Here is a 19,188-nt window from a genome sequence, read left to right on the forward strand (position 1 = left end):
AAATAAAAATAAAATTAAAAATAAAATAAAAATAAAAATAAAAATAAAAATAAAGTCTCTTCCCACACGAACATCGGGGTGAGTGGTGGTCTCCATCTCCTGTGCCCCTCGCCCTCCACATGTGACCTAACACAGAGGCAGATCCAGCTCTGGATCTCCTGCATGCAGGTGAATCCTGGTGTGTGATCCACGCTGGAATCTCATGGATCCTCTCATTCTGCAGAAACAGGCAGAGAAACCAAATTGCTTGAGCACAGGTACAGAGGGGAACCTGTGCGGGATTCCAGAAGGGAAACAGGGCAGGATTCCAGAGCAGGGAACGATTCCAGATCGGGATCAGGTCGAATTCTAAAGTGACTCTGGGCTGGATTCCAGAGCAGGATCAGGTGGGATGGATGGATGGATGATGGATGGATGGATGGATGGATGATGGATGGATGGATGGATGGATGGATGGGGCAGCACTGGAGTGGGATTCCAGAACAGGATTTGGGGGATTCCAAAGCAGATCGGGCGGTGCTGGTGGAGCAGCATTGGGGAACAAGGGATGCAGGAGGATCTGGTGGGATCCTTGCTCTCTGTGGGCTCTTCAGCCAGATCCAAGCCATGGCGACAGAGACAGGGTGACACCAACTCTTTCCCTCATCAGCAGCTGAATGATCCATGGTGCAGGTCCAACCCCTTCCCTCTCCCTGCAGAAAGCCGCAAATTGCTGGCATAGTTCATCCTGCTGTTCCCACTCATCACACAGCAGCCCTTCCCAACAGGCTGGCTTCCTGTTTTCCCATGTTTCAAACACGGGAATTACAGCGGTTCAAAATGTTTTATTTCTAATGTAAAAATACCCTGGTTTGGGCAATAAATCCCAGCTCCCTCCTCCAGTGCCCAGCACTTTCAGGGAATGAGGAATAGAAAAGGGGACATTGGGAACTGGGATGAAAACACCGGGGACGGGGACACTGGGAAGGGACTGGGGACACCAGGAGCTTGGAGTGGGCACAGCAGGACTGAGATGAGGACGTGACACCCATGCCCAGATCCATTCCTTGGGATTGATTTCCCACCCTGTGCCCCATTACCAGGAGCAGGCACGGGGACCAGGGATCATGGGGACGTGGTGGGTACAGGGGACACGGACACAGCCAGGGAATGGGCGGGCCTGGGGGACACAGCGGGGACACGGGGGACACAGCGGGGACACGGGGGACACGGTGGGGACATGGGGGACACAGCGGGGACATGGGGGACACACTGGGGACATGGGGGACACGGGGAGTTGGGATCCTGAGGATGTGGGGATGAGGGATTCACAGCACACAGACACAGCCAGGGAATGGGCGGGGCTGGGGGACACACTGTGGGGACACGGGGGACACAGCGGGGACACGGGGGACACGGTGGGGACATGGGGGACACGGGGAGTTGGGATCCTGAGGATGTGGGGATGAGGGATTCACAGCACACAGACACAGCCAGGGAATGGGCGGGGCTGGGGGACACACTGTGGGGACACGGGGGACACAGCGGGGACACGGGGGACACGGTGGGGACACACTGTGGGGACACGGGGGACACAGCGGGGACATGGGGGACACGGGGAGTTGGGATCCTGAGGATGTGGGGATGAGGGATTCACAGGACACAGACACAGCCAGGGAATGGGCGGGGCTGGGGGACACACTGGGGACATGGGGGACACACTGTGGGGACACGGGGAGTTGGGATCCTGAGGATGTGGGGATGAGGGATTCACAGCACACCGTGACTGGGGACACCGGGAGCTGGCTGGGGACACAGCCACCAGGAATGGGGACACTGGGGCCGATTCCCCTTTATTCCCTGCCAGATGCAGCCCCCTGCTCGCTGCCCGTCCCGGGGCCCTCGGGCTGCCCGGCGCTGCCTCCTCCAAGGAGCAGGCGGCTGTAGGCGCCGCGGCGTTCCCGCAGCTCCGCCGGTGTTCCCGTCTCCATCACGGCCCCGCGCTCCAGCAGCACCAGGCGATCGGCCCCGTCCAGCACCCGCGGCCGGTGGGACACGACCAGCACGGTCCGGGCCAGCCCAGTGCGCACCCAGCGCTGTGCCTGTGGCCAGAGAACGCTCGTGCCAACCCATCCAGGTCATGCTAAACCATCCAGCTCAGAGAACTCCCATCCCAACCCATCCAGCTCAGAGAACACTCATCCCAACACATCCAGCTCATGCCAACCCACCCAGCTAAGAGAGCTCCCATCCCAAACCATCCAGCTCAGAGAACTCCCATCCCAACCCATCCAGCTCAGAGAACGCTCATCCCAACCCATCCAGCTCAGAGAACTCCCATCCCAACCCATCCAGCTCATCCCAACCCATCCAGCTCACAGAACTCCCATCCCAACCCATCCGGCTCAGTCCTACCCTGTCCCACCTGATCCCACCCAGTCCCAACCAACCCACCCCACCCCACTCCACTCTCAGTCCTACTCTAATCCCATCCTATTCTGACCATCCCACCTCCCTGTTCCCCAGCCCATCCCCACGCCCACTCTGCCATCCTGTCCAAACCATCCCCGTCCCCACTGTCCCATGCCATCCTCCTCCCACCACCCCAACCCTTCCCATTGCATTCCATCTCTCTGTCCTCATCCCAGCATTCCCATCCCCTCCATTCCCACCCCCTCCAAACCCACCCTGTTACATCTCCTTGTCTCCATTCTACTTTCCTGCCATCCCACACCCCTGGTCTCTATCACCATTCCCACCCCACTATCCTGTCCTGTTCCTCCACCTCGATGACCCCACCACCCCACCCAACCCCTGTCTTCATCGCATCATTCCCACTCCATGGCAACCATTATCGCCACCACCCCATCTCTGCATCCCATCCCAGCCATCCCAGCCGTCCCATCACACCCCATCTTCACCAAGTGCAGCCCCAGCCAGACCAACCCCCTCCACCCCAGCCCGCTCACCGCTCCGTCATCTCCATCGTCCAGCGCCTCGTCCAGGATGAGCACGGCCGGGCGCCGGAGCAGGGCCCGGGCCAGGGCCAGACGGCGCCGCTCCCCGGCCGCCAGCCGCCCCCCGCGCTCCCCGACCTCTGCGGGAGCGACCACGGGGGATGATCAGTGCGGGCAGCCCTGGAGCTCTCCCCTCTTCTCCAACCCCTGTGCTGCCCCACCTCTGGGGGAGCAATCCCATGGGATCCGTGGGGTCTGAGCTGTGTGAGCAATCCCATGGGATCAGTGGGATCAGTGACCTGTGTGAGCAATCCCATGGGATCAGTGGGGTCTGAGCTGTGTGAGCAATCCCATGGGATCCGTGGGGTCTGAGCTGTGTGAGCAATCCCATGGGATCCGTGGGGTCTGAGCTGTGTGAGCAATCCCATGGGATCAGTGGGATCAGTGACCTGCATGGTGAGCAATCCCATGGGATCAGTGGGGTCTGAGCTGTGTGAGCAATCCCACGGGATCAGTGGGATCAGTGACCTGTGTGAGCAATCCCACGGGATCAGTGGGGTCTGACCTGTGTGAGCAATCCCATGGGATCAGTGGGGTCAGACCTGCATGGTGAGCAATCCCACGGGATCAGTGACCTGTGTGAGCAATCCCATGGGATCCGTGGGGTCTGAGCTGTGTGAGCAATCCCATGGGATCAGTGGGGTCTGAGCTGTGTGAGCAATCCCATGGGATCCGTGGGGTCTGAGCTGTGTGAGCAATCCCATGGGATCAGTGGGGTCTGAGCTGTGTGAGCAATCCCATGGGATCAGTGGGGTCTGACCTGCATGGTGAGCAATCCCATGGGATCAGTGGGATCAGTGACAGTGTGAGCAATCCCATGGGATCCGTGGGGTCTGACCTGTGTGAGCAATCCCATGGGATCAGTGGGGTCTGACCTGCATGGTGAGCAATCCCATGGGATCAGTGGGATCAGTGACTGTGTGAGCAATCCCATGGGATCAGTGGGATCAGTGGGGTCTGAGCTGTGTGAGCAATCCCATGGGATCAGTGGGGTCTCAGCTGTGTGAGCAATCCCATGGGATCAGTGGGGTCTGAGCTGTGTGAGCAATCCCATGGGATCAGTGGGATCTGAGCTGTGTGAGCAATCCCACGGGATCAGTGGGATCTGAGCTGTGTGAGCAATCCCATGGGATCAGTGGGATCTGAGCTGTGTGAGCAATCCCACGGGATCAGTGGGATCAGTGACCTGCATGGTGAGCAATCCCATGGGATCAGTGGGATCTGAGCAATCCCATGGGATCAGTGGGGTCTGAGCTGTGTGAGCAATCCCACGGGATCAGTGGGATCAGTGACCTGTGTGGTGAGCAATCCCATGGGATCAGTGACCTGCATGGTGAGCAATCCCATGGGATCAGTGACCTGTGTGGTGAGCAATCCCATGGGATCAGTGACCTGCATGGTGAGCAATCCCATGGGATCAGTGACCTGCATGGTGAGCAATCCCATGGGATCAGTGGGATCAGTGACCTGTGTGAGCAATCCCACGGGATCAGTGGGATCAGTGACCTGCATGGTGAGCAATCCCATGGGATCAGTGGGATGTGCCCCAGGGGTGCCCCATCCATCCCCCTGGCTCTCACCAGTGTCCCAGCCCTGCTCCAGCCCCTGGATGAACTCCATGGCTCCAGCAGCAATGGCGGCCTCCCGCAGCTCTGACTCTTTGCAGTGCTCCAGCCCCAGCAGGATGTTCTCACGGATCGTTCCAGAAAACAGGACGGGGTCCTGCTCCACCAGCACCACCTGCCCCAGCACCAAACCCTGTGACGCTGTCCTGGCTCCTGGTGTCCCCACCCCTGTTCCATGACCCCATCCCACCTTGGTGTCCCCACGGTCTCCATCCCTGATCCCACTGTCCCCATCTGCGTCCCCACTCCTGATTTCCCACTTTTCCCATCCCCATCCCTGTCATTCCCATCCCATTTCCCAACGTTCCTATCCCATTTCTTGTTGTCCCCATCCTATTCCTGGCGTCCCCATCCCTCTTCCCAGCGTCCCCATTTCTGCTCTCATGCTCCTGTGGTCCTAGTTCCATTTCACTGTTTGTTGCAGACATCTTTTATGGAAAATCCTTTCCTCAGGATTTTTCCTCCTGAGGACCCGAGAGGCCTCAGGAACAAAATGTAAACATTGATTATCTGTGGAATGCAACAGGTGGATCTTTGATTGGCCCATATTGGATGTCTGTAATTAATGGCCAATCACAGCCCAGCTGGCTCGGACAGAGAACCCTGAGCCCCAAACCTTTGTTATCATTCTTTCCTATTCTACTCTTAGCCGGCCTTCTGATGAAATCCTTCCTTCTGTTATTTCAGTATAGTTTTAACGTAATATATATCATAAAATAATAAATCAAGCCTTCTGAAACATGAAGTCAAATCCTCATCTCTTCCCCCATCCAAAAACCCCTGTGAACACAGTCACAATTGTCCCCATTTTCCCCATTCCATTCCCAGCGTTCCCAGTGTCTCTGCTGTCCCACGGTCCCACTTCCATTTCAGTGTCCCCACACCCCTGTCCCCATTTTCCCCATTCCATTCCCAGTGTCCCTGCTGTCCCACGGTCCCAGTTCCATTTCAGTGTCCCCATCGCTGTCCCCATTTTCCCCATTCCACGCCCAGTGTCCCACGGTCCCAGTTCCATTTCAGTGTCCCCACACCCCTGTCCCCATTTTCCCCATTCCATTCCCAGTGTCCCTGCTGTCCCACGGTCCCAGTTCCATTTCAGTGTCCCCATCGCTGTCCCCATTTTCCCCATTCCACGCCCAGTGTCCCTGCTGTCCCAGTTCCATTTCAGTGTCCCCACACCCCTGTCCCCAATTTCCCCATTCCATGCCCAGTGTCCCTGCTGTCCCACGGTCCCAGTTCCATTTCAGTGTCCCCCTCGCTGTCCCCATTTTCCCCATTCCATTCCCAGCGTTCCCAGTGTCCCTGCTGTCCCACGGTCCCACTTCCATTTCAGTGTCCCCACACCCCTGTCCCCATTTTCCCCATTCCATGCCCAGTGTCTCCCACGGTCCCAGTTCCATTTCAGTGTCCCCACACCCCTGTCCCCATTTTCCCCATTCCACGCCCAGTGTCCCTGCTGTCCCACCTTGCGGTGCAGGTACTGGTGCTCGTACTCTGGCAGCGGGATCCCGTCCAGCAGCACCGTCCCGCTGCCCGGATCCCGCAGCCGCCCCAGCAGCGCCACGGCCGTGCTCTTCCCGCTGCCATTGGGCCCCGCCAGCGCCGTCACCTCCCCGGAGCGCACCTGGAAGCTCACGTCCTGTGGGATGGGGACAGGTGTGAGGGTCTGTCCTAAATATCCCTCATCTGCCTCGCCATCGTCTTTGGGGCACCGCTGAGGAGAAGAGCCCACTTGATAGTGGAGCCCTGGGAGATGTTAAAGACAGTCTTTGGAAAATGTTAGGCTTTGTGTTCTCTCAGATCACTGCACCCGCGTAAGCAGTATGATAAAAGATACAGCTGTTAGGTGTGATGGTTGTTTAGTAATTAAATATAATTATTACATAATCATAAGAAGAATCATGAGAAACTGTGTTGGAAATTTAAGGGGGCTACGTTTCGCTGAAATCTATGTATACAATAGAACGATATAAGTTTAATAATTAAAATCAAAGCTACATAACGACAGAGCATAAAAACACGTTCATCTTGAATGTATGGTCGGAATCAGATTTGGGTTGTAATACCCGATTCCCAGAGCTCTTCATAAAAAGCACCAGATATAATCGCTTATGTGATTATTTGTTTTTGAACGTTAACACGCTGTCACAGACATCTTTTCATTAAAAATCTTTCTCTAGGATTTTTCTTTTCTGAGACACTGAGAGGCCTCAGGAACAAAATGTAAACATTGATTATCTGCTGCTGTGGAATGCAACAGGTAGATCTGTGATTGGTCTCATGTAGATGGTTGGAATTAATGGCCAATCACGGCAGAGTTGGCTCTCTCTCTCTGTGAGCTACAGCCTTTTGTGGATTCATTCTTTCCTATTCTTAGCCCAGCCTTCTGATGAGAACTTTTTCTTCTGTTCTTTTAGTACAGTTTAAATGTGATATATAATAAAATAATAAATCAAGCCTTCTGTAACACAGTCAAATCTACGTCTCTTCCCTCATCCCGAGACCCCTGTGAACACCATCACACCCCACTGTGCAAAATCTCTGGCTCTGGAGGAGAAAGTCACATCCCAACAAGGCCCCGACACGTGAGGAGCATTGCCAAGCTACTGCTCACAGGTGTGTTTGCTGTGTGCCACACTGAACCCAACGAAAGGAAGAAGGGGGCACCGTGCCCTTTTTGCAACAACGGCCTTGGAAGTTGTCCCACCTCTGGGCCTGGCTGGACTCCTGCTGAATTTTGGGTGGTTCCCCCACAGAAGACCCCACACAAAACCCCTCACTTGTCTCGCAGCCGCCGTGACAGACAGACTGAGACGCAAGAACCTCTCCGTAACAGACCGAGATGTGAAATCCCTGTGCGAAAAGGCCCCCGAGGACTGGGACTGAGAGCCCCAACCCGGGGGAGGCGTGTGGGGGAGGCAAGCTGACCACAGCAAGATGGATGTTGCGGGTGCGAGCAGTGGACCAAGAAGACAATGGTTCTCACCCACTGCTGAGAACATGGACTGTGTGTAGCCTTCTCTAAATACCATTTTTTACCCCCAAAAATACAACAGACTACCTTTGATTCGGTTTCAAGTTTTACCCATTCCCCCATCAAAAAAAAAAGAGTATAATAAGAGTTTGGATGAACTGCAACCCTGAGACCTCCTGAGATGTGACTTGGTGAACTCCATTGGGTGGACATTGAAGGACTTCACCGTTCTACGTTTGGTAGCTTTGTACCTTCCTTTCTCTTCCTCCCTCTTTTTCCTGTTTCCCCAATTTCTCTCTAACGCGCTTCGTTGTGGTTACTCAATAAAGGTACATTTGTTCTGATTATCACTGCAACCCCCCGCGCCGTGTCGGTGTTTTTTGCACCCTGAGATCGACCCACGAACCACCACGAAGCCGTTCGTGACAGCAGGTGATGCCAGAATTCCCACCCCTGGGAAGCGCCACCTGCCCCCAGACCCACCTTCAGCACAGGGCGCTCTGGATTCCCGGGGTATGCGAAGGAGACCTTCTGGAAGGTGACGTGGCCCTGAAGCTCGGGGGGCTCCCGCGTGCCCCCGACATTCCCTGCGGGTTTCCAATCCAGGTATTCCCAGATCCTCTGCCCAGCAGCTGCGTTGGTCAGGAATTCGTTGAAGCCGTAGAGCAGCACCTGGGGAGAAGGGAGGGGGTGGCACCGGGGTGGACAGAAGCACGGACGGATGGACAGACACGTGCATTCCATGGGATCACCTGGACATGGCTGCCAACTCTGTCCCGGTACAGCAGGAAGGTGACGAGGACCCCGGGAGTGATGGAGCCGTCACGGAGCTGCTGGTGGCTCCTGAAGAGCACCATGACCCGGATGGCCAGTTCGATCACCTGTGGGTGGGACAGGGACACTGCTGCCCCCAACTCACTCCTGGTGTCCCCAACCCACTCCTGGTGTCCCCAGCCCACTCCTGGTGTCCCCATTCCATCTGCCCCCATCCCACTCCTGGTGCCCCCAATCCATCTGCCCCCATTCCACTCCTGATGTCCCCATTCCATCTGCCCCCATTCCAACCCACTCCTGGTGTCCCAAATCCATCGGCTTCCATTCCAACCCATTTCTGGTGTCCCCATTCCATCTGTCCCCAACCCACTCCTGGTGTCCCCAATCCATCGGCTCGCATTCCAACCCATTTCTGGTGTCCCCATTCCATCTGCCCCCATTCCAACCCACTCCTGGTGTCCCCATTCCATCTGCCCCCAATCCACTCCTGGTGTCCCCATTCCATCTGCCCCCATCCCACTCCTGGTGTCCCCAATCCATTGGCTCCCATTCCAACCCACTCCTGGTGTCCCCATTCCATCTGCTCCCATTCCAACCCACTCCTGGTGTCCCCATTCCATCTGCCCTCATCCCACTCCTGATGTCCCCAACCCACTCCTGGTGTCCCCATTCCATCTGCTCCCATTCCAACCCACTCCTGGTGTCCCCGTCCCACTCCTGATGTCCCCCATTCCATCTGCCCCCATCCCACTCCTGGTGTCCCCATTCCATCCTACCCCATTCCAATCCAATCCTGGTGTCCCCATTCCATCTGTCCCCAACCCACTCCTGATGTCCCCAATCCATTGGCTCCCATTCCAATCCACTCCTGATGTCCCCCATTCCATCTGCCCCCATTCCAACCCACTTCTGGTGTCCCCATTCCATCTGCCCCCAACCCACTCCTGGTGTCCCCAACTCATTTCTGGTGTCCCCAATCCATCTGTCCCCAGCCCACTCCTGGTGTCCCCATTCCATCTGCCCCCAACCCACTCCTGATGTCCCCAATCCATCTGTCCCCATCCCACTCCTGGTGTCCCCAATCCATCTGTCCCCATTCCAACCCCCTCCTGGTGTCCCCATTCCATCCGTCCCCATCCCACTCCTGGTGTCCCCCATTCCATCTGCTTCCATTCCAACCCACTCCTGGTGTCCCCATTCCATCCGTCCCCATCCCACTCCTGGCGTCCCCCATTCCATCTGCTTCCATTCCAACCCACTCCTGGTGTCCCCCATTCCATCTCTCCCCATTCCACTCCTGGTGTCCCCAATCCATCTGTCCCCAACCCACTCCTGGTGTCCCCCATTCCATCTGCCCCCATTCCAACCCACTCCTGGTGTCCCCATTCCATCTGTCCCCATTCCAATCCAATCCTGGTGTCCCCATTCCATCTGCTCCCACTCCAACCCACTCCTGGTGTCCCCATCCCACTCCTGATGTCCCCCCTTCCATCTGCCCCCATCCCACTCCTGGTGTCCCCATTCCACCTGCCCCCATTCCAACCCACTCCTGGTGTCCCCATTCCATCTGCCCCCATTCCAACCCACTCCTGATGTCCCCCATTCCATTTGCCCCCATTCCACTCCTGGTGTCCCCATTCCACCTGCCCCCATCCCACTCCTTCATCTCTGTGTCTTTATCCCTGTTCCTGCTGTCCTCATTCCAGTTCTGGTGTCCCCCTCTCACTCTTGGTGTCCCCATTCCTGATCCTGATGCGTCACAGACATATTTTCTGAAAGATCTTTTCACCAGGATTCTTCTCCTGAGAAGCTGAGAGGCCTCAGAAATGAAATGTAAACAATAATGATCTGCTGCTGTGGAATGCAGCAGGTGCATCCTTGATTGGTCTCATGTGGTTCTTTTTAATTGAAGACCAATCACAGCTGCAGCTGTGTCGGACTCTCTGGTCAGTCACAAGATTTTATTATTCATTCCTTTCTAGCTTTCTAATGTCTCCTTTCTCATTCTTTAGTACAGTTTTAGTATATAATTTTCTTTTAATATAATATATATCATAAAATAATAAATCAGCCTTTCATTTCTTTCTAGCTTTCTAATGTTTCCTTTCTCTTTCTTTAGTACAGTTTTAGCATATAATTTTCTGGTCATATAATATATTTAATAAAATAATAAATCATGCCTTCTGAAACATGGAGTCAAGATTTTCGTCTCTTCCCTCGTCCTGGGGACCCGCAAACACCACCCCACTGATGTTCCCAACCTTTATACCAGTGTCCCCATCCTGTTTCCAATGTCACCATTCCCATTCCTGCCATGCCTGTTCCTGACCCCAACGTCCCTGTTCTGTTGTCCCCATTCCTGGTGTCCCCATTCTGCTCTGAGTGGCCCCATCTCAGCTGCTGGTTTCCCATTCCTGGTCCCAGTGTCCCCATTCCCAGTACCCCCATTCCCAGTGTCCCTGTTCTGATGTCCCCATTCCTGGTGTCCCCATTCTGCTCTGAGTGGCCCCATCTCAGCTGCTGGTTTCCCATTCCTGGTCCCAGTGTCCCCATTCCCAGTACCCCCATTCCCAGTGTCCCCATTCCCAGTGTCCCCATTCCCAGTGTCCCTGTTCTGATGTCCTCATTCCCAGTGTCCCCATTCTGCTCTGAATGTCCCCATCTCAGCCGCTGGTTTCCCATTCCTGGTCCCAGTGCTCCCATTCCCAGTACCCCCATTCCCAGTGTCCCCATTCCCAGTACCCCAATTCCCAGTGTCCCTGTTCTGATGTCCCCATTCCTGGTGTCCCCATTCTGCTCTGAATGTCCCCACCTCAGCCGCTGGTTTCCCATTCCTGGTCCCGGTGTCCCCATTCCCAGTGTCCCCATCCCTGATCCCGGCATCCCCATTCCCTGCTGTTCCCATTCCCAGTCCCCCCTGACCCTGTGGACGAGGACAAAGATTGCCAGCTCCAGCTCTATCTGCTCCTTCAGCCTCAGCTCCTTGGCCAGGTTACGTCTGTGCTGCTCCTCCTCCTCCTCCTCCGCCGAAAACGTTCGGATGGTCTCGATGGCGGCAACAGATTCCTGCACCCCGGCGGCTGTGCGGGCGGAAGCTTCCAGCATGGATCGCTGAAGGGCCTGTGGCAGCAACAGGGGATCTCCAGCTTTCCCAGATCACCTTCCTGGCCCACCATCCACATCGAGTCCCACCACACCCACTGCGTCCCCACTATTGCACTCCCAACATCCCACACCCCTCTCTCTCACCCTCACCATTCCCATCCATTCTCCCAGTCCTAATCCCACCATCCCCATCCCCACAGTCTCATCCCGTCCCCACCATCCCACCTTATCTCATCCTTCTCTTCCCATCCACACCATTCCCATCTCCACCATTTCGTTCCATCCCCACGTCAGCACTCCCACCATCCCATTCCCCTGGTCTTTATCCCCTTCATCCCACCATTTCCACCTCCATCATCGTCTTTTCCATTCTCCATTCCATCCCCACCATCCTGCTTCCCTGGTCTTTATCCCCTTTCATCCCACTATTCCAACTCTATCATCGTCTTTTCCATTCTCTATCCCATCCCATCCCCACCATCCCATTCGCCTGGACTTTATCTCCTTTCATCCCACTGTTCCACCTCCATCATCCTCCTTTCCATCCTCCTTCCCATCCCGACCCATCCAGTCCCATCCCATCCCACCCCACCCCATCCCATCCCATCCCATCCCATCCCATCCCATCCCATCCCATCCCATCCCATCCCATCCCATCCCATCCCATCCCATCCCATCCCATCCCATCCCATCCCCACCATCCCATTCCCCTGGTCTTTATCCCCTTTCATCCCACCATTTCCATCTCCATCGTCCTCCTTTCCATTCTGTATCCCATTGATCCCATCCCATCAATCCCATTGATCCCATCCCATCCCGTCCCATCCCATTGATCCCACCGATCCCATCCCATCCCATCCCATCCCATCCCATCCCATCCCATCCCATCCCATCCCATCCCATCCCATCCCATCCCATCGATCCCATCCCATCGATCCCATCCCATTGATCCCATTGATCCCATCCCATCCCATTGATCCCATTGATCCCATCCCATTAATCCCATTGATCCCATCGATTCCATCCCATCCCATTAATCCCATTGATCCCATCCCATCCCATCAATCCCATCCCATCCCATCCCATTGATCCCATTGATCCCATCCCATCCCATCAATCCCACCCCATCCCATCCCATCCCATCCCATCCCATCCCATTGATCCCACCGATTCCATCCCATCCCATTCCCATTGATCCCATTGATCCCACCGATTCCATCCCATCCCATCCCATCCCATCCCATCCCATCCCATCCCATCCCATCCCATCCCATCCCATTGATCCCATCGATTCCATCCCATCCCATCCCATCCCATCCCATCCCATCCCATCCCATCCCATCCCATCCCATTCCCATTGATCCCATCGATCCCATCCCGTCCCATTAATCCCATTGATCCCATCAATTCCATCCCATCCCATTGATCCCATTGATCCCATCCCATCCCATCAATCCCACCCCATCCCATCCCACTCCATCCCATCCCATCACGTCCCATTCCATCCCATTGATCCCATCCCATTGATCCCATCCCATCCCATTCCATCCCATTGATCCCATCCCATTGATCCCATTTATTCCATCCCGTCCCATTAATCCCATTGATCCCATTGATCCCATCCCATCCCATTCCATCCCATTGATCCCATCCATTGATCCCATTGATCCCATCGATTCCATCCCATCCCATCCCATTCCATTCCCATTGATCCTGTCCCATCCCATCCCATCCCATCCCATCCCATCCCATCCCATCCCATCCCATCCCATCCCATCCCATCCCATCCCATCCCATCCCATCCCATTCCATTCCCATTGATCCCATCGATTCCATCCCATCCCATTAATCCCATTGATCCCATCAATTCCATTCCATCCCATTGATCCCATCTCGTCCCATTGATCCCACCCCACCCCATGCCATGCCATGCCATGCCATGCCATGCCATGCCATGCCATGCCATGCCATGCCATGCCATGCCATGCCATGCCATCCCCCTAGCCCCCCATCCCAGCTCCACCATTCCCACCCCCTTATCCCTCCTCTGTCCCCCTCCCGCTCCTGACCTGTTTGCGGGTGCTCTGGATGCGGCGCGTGGCGATTCCCAGGGGCACCTCCAGCAGCGCCAGCAGTGCCAGCCCCGGTGCCAGCCCCACCATGAACCCCCCCACCACCAGGGCCATCACCACGCTCCGCAGCAGCTGGTTGGCTCCAGTCGGCGCCGCCCTGCACACGCGCGGCACTTCCATGGAAAACTGGGCCAGGAGCTCAGCTGCAGGGTGGGAAAAGAGCTTTGGGATCGCGGTGGGTGAGACCATGATCCCATCCTGGATGATCCCGTTCGGGATGGGAATGATGGGATGGGGAACAGCGGGACGGGGTGATGGGAATGGAGGTGGAGGTGGTCAGGGTGGAATGGGGTGGGACAGGGGAGATGGGATGGTGGGAATGGAGATGGTGGGATGGGATGGTGGGAATGGGTGTGGAGATGGTCAGGGTGGAATGGGATGGGAAAGGGGAGATGGGATGGTGGGAATGGAGATGGTGGGATGGGATGGTGGGAATGGGTGTGGAGATGGACAGGGTGGAATGGGATGGGACAGGGGAGAGGTGGGAATGGGTGTGGAGATCGACAGGGTGGAATGGGTGGGACAGGGGAGATGGGATGATGGGAATGGGTGTGGAGATGGACAGGGTGGATGGGATGGGACAGGGAAGATGGGATGGTGGGAATGGAGATGGTGGGATGGGATGGTGGGAATGGGTGGGGAGATGGACAGGGTGGAATGGGTGGGACAGGGGAGATGAGATGATGGGAATGGATATGGTGGGATGGGATGGTGGGAATGGGTGGGGAGTTGGACAGGGTGGAATGGGTGGGACAGGGGAGATGGTCAGGGTGGGAATGGGTGTGGAGATGGACAGGGTGGAATGGGATGGGAGAGGGGAGATGGGATGGTGGGAATGGGTGGGGAGATGGTCAGGGTGGAATGGGATGGGACAGGGGAGATGGGATGGCGGGATGGTGGGATGGGGTGATGGGAATGGATATGGAGATGGACAGGGTGGAAAGGGGTGGGAGAGGGGAGATGGTCAGGGTGGGAATGGAGATGGTGGGATGGGATGGTGGGAATGGGAATGATGGGGATGGAGTGGTGGGACGGGATGGGATGGGATGGGATGGGATGGGATGGGATGGGTTGGTGGGAATGGGAATGATGGGGATGGAGCGGTGGGATGGGATGGGATCGATGGGATGGGATGGTGGGAATGGGAATGATGGGGATGGAGTGGCTGGATGGGATGGGATCGATGGGATGGGATGGGATGGGATGGGATGGGATGGGATGGGATGGGATGGGATGGGATGGTGGGAATGGGAATGATGGGGATGGAGTGGTGGGATGGGATGGGATCGATGGGATGGGATGGGATGGTGGGAATGGGAATGATGGGGATGGGGATGGGATGGGGATGGGATGGAATGGGATGGGATGGGATGGGATGGGATGGGATGGGATGGGATGGGATGGGATGGGATGGGATGGGATGGGATGGGATGGGATGGGATGGGATGGGATGGGATGGGATGGGATGGGATGGTGGGAATGGGAATGATGGGGATGGAGTGGTGGGATGGGATAACAGACAGATGGGATAGGATGGGATGGGGACTGGGGGCTGGGATGGTGGGGATGGACCTGGGGTGACACAATACTTGGGATGGGATGGGACAGGTGGGATGGGTCGGGTGTGATGGGTCGGGTGGGATGGGGCTGGGCCGTGCCCCATTACCTGCCGGTGTTCCCTGGAAGAAGTCCAGGTCTTGGTGCACCAGGTGGGAAAAGAGCCGCAGGCTCAGGCTCTGACGGAGACGCGCCATCAACAGCATGAAGAGAGAGCCCCGGCAGCCAGAAAACAGCACACTGTGGGGACGCAGGGACACGGTGACGTCGGGCACGTCGGGGACACGGGGACAGGCCCTGGGGACGCTGCCACCCACCTTGTGGCTCCAGCAGCCGCCACCATCCCGACAGCTCCGGCCGTGACTCCGTCCCCGCTCCCGATGGCATCCAGCACCTTCCCGGTGGCGTAGGGCCCCGCCATCTCCCCTGGGTGTCACCGAGGCTGCGTCACCACAGGTGTGACCACTGACACAGGGGGACCCTGGTTTGGGGGGGGCGGGACCCGGTCTGGGGAGCGGGGATCCAATTTTGGAAATGCGGGACACGATTCGGGCAGGAGACAACTTAGAGAGGTCAGGGCCCAATTTTGGGGGTTTGGTGACAAATTTAGGGATCTTACACCCAATTTAAAGCGTCAGTACCAATTTTGGGGGGATTCAGCAGACAATTTTATGGGTCAGAACCTAAACGTAGGAGATCAGGACCTTAAGACACCAGGCCTTAGAGGCCAACATCCATTTTCGGGCGTCAGACCCTAAGTTTGATGGTCAGCACCCAATTTTGGGGGACCAACAGCCAAGTCTGCAGGGTCAGAACCCAATTTGGAATGTCAGCACCTCGTTTTGGCAGGGTCAGCACCCAACCGAAGGGGTCAACTCACAATTCAGGAGGGTCACCACTCAGCTTTAGGGCGGCCATCGCCTATTTAGGGGCTCAGCACTCAACTTTTAGGCACCAGCACTCAATTATGGGGGGGTATCCCAAGTTGGGGGGGTTCCCAAGTTGGGGCTGCAGAGCCCAAATTTGGGGTGTCAGAGCCTGTCACCACGTGTCAATGTCCTAGGGTGACGCTGTGATGCTTGTGTCCCCATCCATGCGTTCTGTTTATGCTGGATATTGTCTTATCTTATGGATATTATCAAGACTGGCTCTGAAGAGCGAAGTTTTGGTTTGGTTTTGTTCTCAGCCGCTCCCCCACGGCTGGCGGGACACACAGACGGGGCAGTACATGGTGCTGCTTTGGCTTTTCTCCTGCTTCTGCTTTTTGCTTCTGCTCATTAGTTACTTTAGCTAAGCAGTCCGAAATTCACCCTGGACTGTTTCTCCTTTCCCTTTTTTGGAACCACTCAAACCTGCTCCGAGCTGGGACCTGGGAAACACCGAGAGTTTGCACCTTGTGGCTGCAGCAGCTGCCCCAGCACCGGAGGGACCGATAACAGAGCGACCACCCCGAGAGAGACTTTCTGAATTTGTCATCTTTTTCAGAGCGGTGTCACCCGGTATTGTTCATTTTGTGTGCTGGGGGTGCTGTGCCCGTTAAACAAACAGGTTCTTTCCACTTCTCTCCGAGGAATCCTTCCTGAACTGGTTTGGGGAGGGACTGTGTGGGTTTGCTTTCTGGAGGGGCCCCTTTGGAGATTTTCTCCCAAATTTGCCCTAAACCAGGACAAATTTTGGCGCCCAACGTGGGGCTTGAACCCCTGACCCTGAGATTAAGCGTGTCACGCCCCACTGACTGAGCAGCCATTTGTGGCGAGGGGCCGTGTGGGTTCGCTTTGCCCCCTTTGGAGAACTTCCCCCAAATTTGCCCTAAACCAGGACAAATTTTGGCGCCCAACGTGGGGCTTGAACCCCTGACCCTGAGATTAAGCGTCTCATGCTCTACTGACCGAGCAGCCATTTGTGGCGAGGGACCCTGAGGGTTTTCTTTCTGGAGGGGCCCCTTTGGAGATTTTCCCCCAAATTTGCCCCGAACCAGGACGGTCACCCACCAGCGACGGCCAGCACGAGGCAGAGCACGGCAGCTCCAAGGACGTTCCGCTGCTCCCAGGTCAGCGCCAGAGCGCGCCGGACGCCGCCGGGAGCCTCGGGGACGCCTCCGGGGCTCTCGGCGACGCTGCCGGGGCTCGGGGGCGCGGCCCAGGCCAGCACGGCCAGGGCGGCGGCGGCGTGGGTGACCCCGAGCCAGGCGGGCGCCGCGGCCGCCAACAGCCCCGGGCCGGCGCCGGGCGGCCCCAGGAGGCTCCGGAAGGTTCCGAACACGGCGGGGGTGGCGGCGGCCGTGACGGCGGCCGCGGCGGCTCCGGAGGGACGGCGAGGGAACGGCAGCCGGGCGGCCGCGGCCAGGATGGGCAAGCGCAGGGCGGCCTCGAGCCACACGCCCGGCGCGCCCAGCGGCGCCAGCAGCGGCGCCAGCGGCGCCAGGAACGCCAGGGCCAGGGCGTCGGCCGCCAGCAGCGCGGCGGGCAGGAGAGCGGCGGGTGGCAGCGCCATGGCGGCACCGGTACGGACAGCGCGGCTCCCAGGAATGAGCAACAGCCTGTGGAGGCACCAGTTCAAACCAGTTAGGACTGGGGCCCGCCCCTGGGCACACCAGTGCTCCCAGTCTGGACTACGGTGCTCCCAGTCTGGCCCCCTGAGCTCAGCAGCCCGCACCAGTGCTCCCAGTTCAGCCTGGAGCAGTCCCCAGTCCAGACAAGGCACTCACCAGTCCACACCAGTGCTCCCAGTTCAGCCCCCTAAGCTCACCAGTCCACACCAGTGCTCCCAGTTCAGCCTGGGATGCTCCCCTGTGCACACCAGTGCTCCCAGTGCAGCCTTCTCAGCTCACCAGTCCACACCAGTGCTCTCAGTTCAGCCTAAGGCGCTCACCAGTCCACACCAGTGCTCCCAGTCCAGCCTGGGGTGCTCACTAGTCCACACCAGTGCTCCCAGTCTAGACACCAGTGCTCCCAGTTCAATCCCCATGCACTCACCAGTCCACACCAGAGTTCCCAGTTCAGCCCCCTAAGTTCACCAGTCCACACCAGTGCTCCCAGTTCAGCCTGGGGTGCTCACCAGTCCACACCAGTGCTCCCAGTGCAGCCCCCTGAGCTCACCAGTCCACACCAGTGCTCCCAGTCCAGCCCCCTGAGCTCCCCAGTCCACACCAGTGCTCCCAGTTCAGCCCCCTGAGCTCCCCAGTCCACACCAGTGCTCCCAGTTCAGCACCCTGAGCTCCCCAGTCCACACCAGTGCTCCCAGTTCAGTCCCCTGAGCTCACCAGTCCACACCAGTGCTCCCAGTCCCGCTTGAGGCGCTCCCCAGTCCACACCAGTGCTCCCAGTTCATCCCCCTGAGCTCACCAGTCCACACCAGTGCTCCCAGTCCAGCCTGGGGCGCTCCCCAGTCCACACCAGTGCTCCCAGTGCAGCCCCCTGAGCTCACCAGTCCACACCAGTGCTCCCAGTTCATCCCCCTAAGCTCACCAGTCCACACCAGTGCTCCCAGTTCAGCCTGGGGTGCTCACCAGTCCACACCAGTGCTCCCAGTTCAGCCTGGGGTGCTCACCAGTCCACACCAGTGCTCCCAGTCTAGCTCTTGGCACTCCCCAGTCCACACCAGTGCTCCCAGTGCAGCCCCCTGAGCTCACCAGTCCACACCAGTGCTCCCAATTCATCCCCCTAAGCTCACCAGTCCACACCAGTGCTCCCAGTTCAGCCTGGGGTGCTCACCAGTCCACACCAGTGCTCCCAGTTCAGCCTGGGGTGCTCACCAGTCCACACCAGTGCTCCCAGTCTAGCTCTTGGCACTCCCCAGTCCACACCAGTGCTCCCAGTTCAGCCTGGGGTGCTCACCAGTCCACACCAGTGCTCCCAGTCCAGCCCCCTGAGCTCACCAGTCCACACCAGTGCTCCCAGTTCAGCCTGGGGTGCTCACCAGTCCACACCAGCGCTCCCAGTTCCGCTCCCAAAAGCGCCGTTAAGGTTTCGCTTTCGAGGCCCCGCCCAGGCCCCGCCCAGACCCCGCCCAGGCCCCGCCCAGAC

The 19,188-nt window shown here is 57.4% G+C and overlaps 1 protein-coding gene across 1 annotated transcript; it reads right to left on the reverse strand.

Moving 5' to 3' along the window:
- Nucleotides 1–1,710: 1,710 nt before the first annotated feature.
- On the reverse strand, nucleotides 1,711–19,144 carry LOC134433075 (antigen peptide transporter 2-like). Its single transcript, XM_063181970.1, has 12 exons — nucleotides 19,082–19,144; nucleotides 17,155–17,702; nucleotides 15,481–15,589; nucleotides 15,273–15,403; nucleotides 13,544–13,749; nucleotides 11,292–11,489; nucleotides 8,348–8,476; nucleotides 8,079–8,267; nucleotides 6,087–6,260; nucleotides 4,577–4,736; nucleotides 2,949–3,076; nucleotides 1,711–2,081 (listed from the first exon to the last, which is right to left on the reverse strand). Exons 2-12 carry the CDS (start codon nucleotides 17,654–17,656, stop codon nucleotides 1,833–1,835), a joined length of 2,175 nt encoding a protein of 724 aa, XP_063038040.1. The 5' UTR covers nucleotides 17,657–17,702; nucleotides 19,082–19,144; the 3' UTR covers nucleotides 1,711–1,832.
- Nucleotides 19,145–19,188: the final 44 nt, after the last annotated feature.

Source organism: Melospiza melodia, unplaced genomic scaffold (assembly GCF_035770615.1).
Source record: "Melospiza melodia melodia isolate bMelMel2 unplaced genomic scaffold, bMelMel2.pri scaffold_114, whole genome shotgun sequence".
Taxonomy (NCBI): Eukaryota; Metazoa; Chordata; class Aves; order Passeriformes; family Passerellidae; genus Melospiza; species Melospiza melodia.